The sequence below is a fragment of the Myotis lucifugus genome, unplaced genomic scaffold (assembly GCF_000147115.1).
Source record: "Myotis lucifugus unplaced genomic scaffold, Myoluc2.0 scaffold_76, whole genome shotgun sequence".
NCBI classification, from domain to species: Eukaryota; Metazoa; Chordata; class Mammalia; order Chiroptera; family Vespertilionidae; genus Myotis; species Myotis lucifugus.
The window spans coordinates 4,236,650-4,246,134 of record NW_005871124.1 but is presented as its reverse complement, the minus strand read 5'-3'; the positions used below and the strand labels follow the sequence as shown (position 1 = coordinate 4,246,134).

General features: G+C 34.2%; 1 protein-coding gene across 24 annotated transcripts in view; it reads right to left on the bottom strand.

The window, feature by feature from the left end:
• The window catches only part of KDM6A (lysine demethylase 6A), a 160,166-nt gene that overhangs the window by 58,225 nt on the left and 92,456 nt on the right, over positions 1 to 9,485 (bottom strand). For all 24 annotated transcript variants that reach the window (XM_023755381.1, XM_023755384.1, XM_023755398.1 and 21 more), the window contains 2 exons: positions 7,461 to 7,515; positions 3,447 to 3,481 (listed from right to left, as the gene is read on the bottom strand). In XM_023755381.1, the coding sequence (XP_023611149.1) occupies positions 3,447 to 3,481; positions 7,461 to 7,515 (90 nt within the window). The remainder of the gene's footprint in view (positions 1 to 3,446; positions 3,482 to 7,460; positions 7,516 to 9,485) is intronic.

The window sequence follows — 9,485 nt, the reverse complement described above, 5'->3', positions numbered from 1 at the left end:
AATATTGAAGGGTCCATAGGGGAGTTTCTAAATGAAACCATTTACCCACAGTTTTCTCCCCAAAGTACTGGTATGACTGAAACCCATCACTGCTAGTCATAAAGCTTAAGGTAACTCCTCAAAAAAGGGGAAATGAAAAGCCAATAAAGAAAACCTCATAAATATTACCTTTAAAACATACTTGACCAAAAAATATTGGAATGAAGTGGCATTTTTCATACCACTAATAGTACACAGCTGCTTGAGCAAACAAATCTTTCTCCAGAAAAGTATGATCAAATAGAAAACTAGCTGTGTGAGCCTCAGGCAAATCACTTAAACTATAATTCAACATCCAAAGAACAGAGTAATGCCTGATCTTTCTATTTAGAGTTGTTCTAACGATCAAATGAGATAAGTAAAAAGCTACAGAAACAAATAAGGAACTATATAAGTACAGTATGTCAACATGCAGAAGATTTGAAAGAACTGTCTATTATTACAGCTAAATTAGTTCCCCCTAAACATTAATCTGGTCTGAAAGAGTTAATTAGACAGTTAATGAAGGACAAAGACCAAATTATTCAACCAACTTCCTTCCACTGATAAATAGTTACTGAATATCTAGTACATAACAGGAACTGCTGGGACTATAGTGTAGTGAAGAATACAGAGAGAAAAGCGAGTAAAACCTGCTGTATTATGTACAATAACAGTATGGTATCTCCCAGAGGAAGAAAGTTAAGATTATTTGTTTATTTTTAATCCTTGCCCAAAGATATGTTTTTATTCATTTTTAGAGAGTGAGGAAGGGAGAGAGAGAAACATCAATCGGTTTCCTCCCCTACGTACCCCAACCGGGGGATCAAACCCACAACTTAGGTATGTGCCCTGACTGAGAATCAAACCCACAACCGTTTTGGTTTATGGGACGACCTTCCAATCAATTGAGCCACCCGGCCAGGACAAAACACATGTTAAGTTTAGAGTACTAGCAGGGTGGGCAGCAAATGCAGAGACAAGCAAATATGACTTCACAGAGAACTTCCTAAACCATGTTAAAGACTATATAGACTGTATCTTGGGACAATGGAGTACCACTGAAATGAATTCAAGCAATATGATCAGATTTATATTTTAGGAAGACTACTTTTTGGAATTACCTTAATAAATGATAAAACATACCTTCAAAAACTAAGCAAAAAAATACTTGAAAAACTGGCAGAATATTGAGAAACATGAAGTTGGATTTCTATCTTATACCACATACAAAAAACTGGTAATTGCATTAAGGACCTAAATATGAAAGGTAAAAGAATAAAACTAAGAGATGAAAATGTCAGAGAATATTTCCTTGAAATGAGAAAGAACTTATTTGACATGACCAAAACAGCACAAATCACAAGGAAGACTAAAGTTCTACTTGAAACACATAAGCAGAAAAATAGTCAATGAACATAAAAACACATAAAAAGTGAAAAAGATGTGAAGAAGTGTATATCTCTAGAAAACAGAAAATGCAAGTTTCAACAAGAGACTACCTTCTACCCATCAGACTGACAAACATAAGAAAGTTGGGTTAATTTCAAGTACTGTGGGAATGTCAGTAAAAACAGAACAAAAAACTCCCACTAATGACCTCCAGGAAGAGGACTTACTCATGAAATTATGTCTGAAAATATGCTATAATCAATCTCACTCTTGGTACACATATGCCAAAGAAACCTTCCCATAAATAATGGCCTAAATGGCACTGTTTATAGTATCAGGGAGTTGGACAACCTGAAATGAACATTCTGCCCTGGCCAGTTCCTCAGTGGTTAGAGCACCTGCCCTCAGACCCTGTAGGAGGCAACCAATTGATGTGTCTCTCTCACATCAATGTTTCTCTCTCTGTCTCTCCCTCTCCCTCCCACTCTCTCTAAAAACCAATGAAAAAAAATATTCTTAGGTGAGAATAAAAATAAAAAAGGAAAAAAGAAAGAAAATGAACATCCTTATTATAAACACCAAGTAGAGATTTTTCAAATGAAAGAATTGGGGGGGAGGGGTGTTGTTCCCATATTACCTTCACAAAATTAACACCAACAACTTCTCATCAGAAACAATGAAAGCCAAAAGACAATGAAATGTAAATTTCAAAGTTGTTAAATAAAACCAAATTCTACTTCTAGCAAAAACACTCATTATAAAGAAAGGTGAAACCTAGCTGGTTTGGCTCAGTGGATAGAGCATCGCCTGTGGACTGAAGGATCCCGGTTGGATTCCGGTCAAGGGCCAGTAGGGGGCATGCAGGAGGCAGCCAATCAATGATCTCTCTCATCATTGATGTTTCTATCTCTCCCTCTCCCTTCCTCTCTAAAATCAATAAAAATATTTTTTAAAAAAGTTAAAAAAAAATAAAGGTGAGAAACTTCTGCTTCAGCTAGTGACAGACCAGTGATCTCACTAAGGCAATTAAACCGGGGGGGGGAAGGGGAAAAAAATTTCCCTTATTAAACCCCACAAAAGCCCCTGGGTTTATTGAAACCGAAGAGCTAAAGCCCCAGGGCGGGGGGGGGGGGGGGATTTTGGGGAAGCTGATTTCTATAGCTGCTTTCCCCCCTGGGGTGTTTGCTGATTCAGCAGAAATCAGCAGCTGGCAGGAGGCTGGGATTAGCATTGGCAGGTAAAGACACCGATCCACAACATGTGTGTAATTTTCACAGGCATCTTCTCGAGGAAGATAACATCCCTAGAGCAGTAGGGTGGGTGGGTGTGTTGGTGCAGATGGAGGTGTCCAGAAATCTGATGTTAATTTTTTAAATCACCCCATGGTAGCTCTGAAACAAAACAGACCTACACATATGTACAAATATCCAGTATTTTTCTCCATGAAAAGATGTTATAAAATTTATGTTTTGGGTAGACTATCATCACCTAATACTTCTCATACCAACTTATACCTGATTTCCCATACCACTGCCTAGAGTAAATGTCTGTATTATACCTTTTATTATACAACTAAGCACAATCTGCCATACATAAAAACAATGCTCTAAAATTAAACTGAAAAAGTATTTTAAATATAGCACCATAAAAGCAGTGATAATGACATCAAAAGGTGACTCTAGTATGCCTTTCAAATGGTGACACATAGAAGAAATATTTCAATCTTAAGAAAAACTGAAACTAAAAACAATGCATTATAACAACCATCTATAAACATTTTGATAAGAAAACTAGGCATTTCCTATCAAGAATAAGAGAAATCTTCTTATATATAGCTATTTAAGCCTAGAGGCAAATCATATTAAATGAAATTAGTTTGTACAGAGCAAGTACTCTGTGTAATAACTGTTTCACTAAACAAAATCTTGATCACGTTTAATAATTTTAAAATGTATGTAAGTGGTAATACCCAGAATTCCATTAAAATTATATGGGTAACCACTTTTGTTTTAAGTAAGATAAGTTAAAACACTTACCTGAGTTTCATACAAGTGGGCAATGTGAAATTGAACTGCAAAGATAATGGAAAATAGAAATCAATACACAAGTGTTTGGGATAAATTAAGTAAGAATATAAAATGTAAAACTTAATAATGGAGCATAACTTTTATTTTTAATAAAATAGAATATAAAAACAAATACATACAACCATAATAAACCACATGTATTCACTGTTGGTCATTTATCAAATTTTGTCAATGTAATTATTAAAATATTGAAATCTACAGCAAGTGAGCATTACTTCTTTTTTTAATTTTTTTTTCAATTATAGTTTATATTCAGTATAATTTTGTATTAGTTTCAGTGAGTATACTTCTTACAAAGTTCAAAATGGCCACATTAAACAAATAAAGAAAACTTTTTATAATCGTATACATTTCAAAAAATGGTATTTAAAAACTGAGTTGTAGGTGAAAAATATAGTCACTATTCGTAAAAAACATATTAAAACAGAAAAAAGCCTGTAGTATTTTTCTTATACCATATTTCATATCAGCAACATTTATAAAGAAGTCATAGACCTAGGCTCACACTGGTAATAACACAGAGAATGAAAGTAGTTGTTGCATTTCTCTATCGGTTCTTCAGAATTTTTTTTAAAGTCAAACCACTTGGAAGGCAAAAATAATAGTCACAAGATTAACAAGTATGTCTTGAAAAATCAAATAAAAATATATGTCATCTTTTATTTTCAGCTCTTCCTGATAGTGCATCACCAGAGTATGAATGATCCAATGAAAGCAACAATGAATCAGGAATCAAAACTGGATTCTAGCTACTTTTATACTCATTTTCATTATTTAAAGACAGTGGTCTATCTATCTGAATTTCATAGCTGTATTTCAAGGAGTCTGGAAGCCTTTCAAAATTATATGCAGAATATGTATGTGGATCTTTACAAACAAGGTCCACAGCTATCATCAATTTCTTATTGGAGAGTGCACCATGAACTAACTGATTCCTGTAACTTTAAGATTCACCTGGAAGGCTTGTGAAAAATAGAGATTCCCAAGATTATAATTCAGTGAGCCTGGGCAAGGCCTGGAAAGCTGCCTTTTTATTCAGTTCTGCAAGGGTTCCTGATCCCTATTCCCTTGACCACCTATGACTTGAAAACAGCTAATCTAAAAAACCACGAAGATCAAAACAAACAAAATAGATCATGAACTTTAAAAATAATACCACTTTGGGGCCAAAAGTAAAGAACTACACAACTCCATAAACAATAATTAAATAATAATATCACATGTTAACTAATCAGAGATGAGGCAAAATAAAAGATGAAAATCAGTTTTGTGAAAAGCATACAAAAATAATAAAGAAAAGTTCACATATGTAAATATCTTATTCCCCACTCCCCTTTTCCAATACAGCTCTCCTTGAGTTCCAGTCCACATCTCACCTGACTGCATCATTGGAGGGAGACTGGGTTACAGGTTAAGGGAATGTGGAAGAAATGAAAAATCTATGCCCACTTCCCCCAATCTTCTTACTCCTCTAATAGAGGTAACAAGGAAGAAAAGATCAGCAGCCAACTGGCACACATACTACCATCCCAAACTTCCACCAGGCTCACTCCTAGGCCTTATGTCAAGGGCTTCCCTCTATCCCATGAGTTACTAAATCCAGTGTTATCTTTTGTAGTGTGAAAACCACCATGTATTTAAATTCTTAAAAGCCTTCTTCAAAGTAGAGCATAAGCATAGACCTAAGAAAAAGCTCCACTTGGCAAGTCTCAATAGCAATAGAAATTTTGAACAAATATTGCCATAAAAGTTTCTGAAATTAAACTTTATTCAGAAATTAATACATTAGTTTTAGAATTAACAACATTTTTAAAATCTCAAAGAAACAATTTTATCCCAAGGGGCAATCATATAATGAAAAGTCTCACATCATTACAATTCTACTTTTCAAAACACTAACTGTAGTTAACCTCTCAAATAGCTCTAGAAACAAGTGTATCTACTTATTTTTTAATTGCATAAATGAATTGTGCCATAAAATACAAATCTCTCATACAGACTTTTTAAAAAGCTCACTTTACTATTATCTTCTGGTCTTTCAGTATCATGAGGTAACATGAAGAGTTCAAGGCATGTGGCATATACAATAGGTAAAGCCATAAAAAATGCAGAGAAATAAGTTTTACAAAGGCAAAGAGCCTGGTGTTGAAACAGTAATAACGTCTGGCTCAAGGTAGGTAGCCTACATTGCTCTGTGAGACATTAGCCACTAATGCAGTTATCAAGTAATCATGAAGACTGTCTAAAATAATCTACCTAAATCAACTGAACTATAATGTCTCTAAATAAAGCACATGCCCTTCCATTAGAATGACCAACCTTTTAGCACTCAAAGTCCTGAATCCAAGGAAACTCCCTGAGCAAAAGAGGATGTTGGTCCCCTCCCACCTACTCCCCTTTTCAATAACCAACAGACAAAGAGGCACAGTAAACTCAAAGATGTATGCATGATGGTTCGAACTGTCCTCTGCAAACCTGACAGGAATAGGTTTCTGTCCTGTGATATTCACTCTACATAGGTGTCCTCCACTCAGGAACAATGATCTATAAGTGAGATTTTACCTCAACAGAGAAATGAGGATTTACCAAAATATTTAGTTTCACATTTATGAGAAAGGCCTCAAAAGTTATTTAAACTGACATATAGGTATGAGACTTGGCTTTAACACGTTAAGCGCCCAGCCTGTTTTGTCTTCCGGACGGAAAGTATAGTGTCAGTCACCGGTGACTGACATGGGGTTTAACGTGTTAAGGCACTATATATAAAAAATTAAATGAAAATCAGCTGTTTTCTTATTTCCATAAATTAGATGATTTATATAACCTGGGTATATATTTATGGAAAAAGTATAAATTAACACCTTATAAATTAATATACCTATGAGTTTAAATTCTTTTTCTAATCTAACCCCATCTTAGAAACTAAAATGTTCCTGTGATTGTTACCTGCCCATAATTTATTCTGCAAATACACTGATCAGTACAAAATCCTGAGTTTCATTTAAAGAAATGAGAAATGTTTTCTCAAAAAATTGCCTCTTAGAGAAGTATGAGATAATTGGTCTGGTTTAGACTTACTCCTTCTTAAGCATTTTTAACACTGATACTATTATTTACTTAACACCTTTCTATATAGTTAAAAAACAGTCACTTATAGCAAAATACAGACTGAACTTTCCAAAATCTAGAGTCCTTTAATTGATCTTTAATTTTCATTAAGAATGTTTGGTTTTTTATATATTCTAATTAAAATTTTATATTTCAAGTAAGGAAGTTTTAAAGAAAGCCAGCTTGGACCCAAATGAATATTCTTAAAACTTTTATTGGCTACTTTACAGTACACTAAATAAACATGACAATATATACTTATTGATAAACACATCATAATCAACCCAATCTGCTTTTGGAAGGAAACCTACACAGAAGCAGAAAATAACTGAAGAAAACCACTATATCAGAATATGCTTCACACATATATTCTTTTTGAATTAATTGAAAAATGTCATCTCCAACTTTATATATGATGTGTAAAAATATAATAAAAAGTCCAAGTATAGCTTCATAATTACCAGTAATTTGGGAATCACTGAGCTACCACATGTGAATCATTGTATACTCATTTTTCTTAAAAAAAAAACTAGCAAGTCCTGTTATTAATCCCCCATATTACCTACAATATAATTAATACATAAATAACCAATCTTGCTTATTGGTGCAGGTAATTTTCATTCAACCCCTCAGTTTACTGGTATATCTATTTTAGACACTGGCTGTTCATAATAACTGGTCTGACATGTTCCATCTGTACAAGTAGCCATGGCAACCAATACAGTTAGCTTCAACAATTCTAGAAGAAAAAAAATCGCACAGGATTTATCACTATCATCATTATTATTACTACCACTACTATTTGCCATGAAGTGATTTGAATATATGTAGAAAACTATGACAATTAATACTTACTTTCAGCATTCGACAAAGTGCAGGGATTACAGTCAACCAAAGCTAACTGCAAATGCTGTAATAAGAAAGTGACAAAATTAATGCACTAAATTCAGTCATATAAATATGTCTTAAAATAATTTTCAGGTATGTAAGGTCTAACATAATAACAGAACTATACTATGCAAATAAACCATACTAGACAACCAACTAGAATTACTCTGAACATTTACTGATGGCAACAGACAGGTTGTGGAGAACGGAAAACCTGGGAAAGAATTAACTTTATCAAATTACCCTATGCATATTTTTGTTTATATGAAAAAAGCTTTGGAATTTTTAGTCTTCAAATAAATAAAAAGTATCCTCTATAATAATAAAAGCATAATATGCTAATTAGACTGGATGGCTGGATGACCTTCTGGACAAAGCTGGAGTTGCAAGGGCCGAGGCAAGCTGCCGCAGCTGCGAGGACCAGGCCCCTTGCACAAATTTCGTGCATCGGGCCTCTAGTATATAATAAAATGGTAATATGCAAATTGACCCTAACGATGGAACAACCAGGAACGACCAGTCACTATGACATGCACTGACCACCAGGGGCCAGGCGCTCCTGGGCTGCCAGAGGGATGTCTGACTGCCAGCTTAGGCCCAATCCACCCAGGGAGTGGGCCTAAGCCGTCAGTCAGACATCCCCTGGGGGGTCCCGGACTGTGAGAGGGTGCAGGCCAGGCTGAGGGACAACCCCCAACCCCAAGTGCACCAATTCGTGCACCAGGGCTCTAGTTAGTTATAAAATAGTTTAATCAGAACACATCACTATTTTTAAAATTGAAAATAAAGGTCAATGGCATTAATGTCAGAACATCACTGCTTATCTCAAAATGAGATGTGAACATTAGAAACAAAAAAAATTACTATGAGAATTATCATAAAGGGTGAAACTATCTGCCCTTACTGATTCTTCAATAATCACTATACTTAGTGCCTTTGAAATACTACAAAGAATGCACAGGCTATAAATAGTCTGTGTTCAAGTTCATTTATGACATATAATTACCCTTTTAGAATGTGCTATCATATGTGTAATAGTTATAATATCCACTTATAATGTCATATAAGTGTGCCCAAAAAAATACATGTTAAATTCAATGTATAACACTAAGTCTTAAGAACACAAATCATAATAAAAAACACTGGGTAACATCTAGTTTGTCAACATTAAGCCTAGTATGTAAACTAAGAGAACACAAACAAGTACTAGAATTGGTATGAAATCTTTAAGATAAAAAACTTAAAAATCTTTTAACCTCTAAAAATATTTTCACAGATGTATATTCAAATTTTTAGCATTTAAAGAAATCAACAGCCAATATACAAATCACTTTTAAAAAATTGACCACAATAAGCTCATTCCTTTCTACTGCTGGGCAAACTGAAATGCATAATGACAATTTCTAGATGTAAGTTCATCTTTCTTTATCAAGAGAAATAATCATCAGCAAGTTTTCAGTACTATTTTTCAACACAGAATCAACAAAACGGCACTTGGTCAACTGGATCCCTCAGTTAACAAAAATAAACAAATATCAGCTATGCAGTGTTACAAGGAAAGAAAGATTAGAAGGCATCACTTGGTATGAACATAGTAATCATATTAATTCACGAATGTCTGTTATTTGCATGCATAATTAGGCTAACCTATATTTACAGTACTCTTACTATTTAAGGGTTGTAATATTTTGAATGGGCAAACTACAAACAAAATGACTATGACCCTTAAATATTTAATTATGTAATCAATAAATATTTATCAAGACCTATAATGCCCTTAGAACAATGCAGAAACTAGGGATACAATGATGAACAAAACAAAAGTAAAAAATTATTTGCCATGGTTGACAGAATGAGAAAAAAAAAAAACATCCAACACCTGAACACCCTGAGCACTGCTTTTATTTTCCCTTGGCCTACTAAGCAGACTGTATGTCCTCAAACATCCCTTGAGTGTGCTACCATGGCAATATAAAACAGACTTTAAAAAGT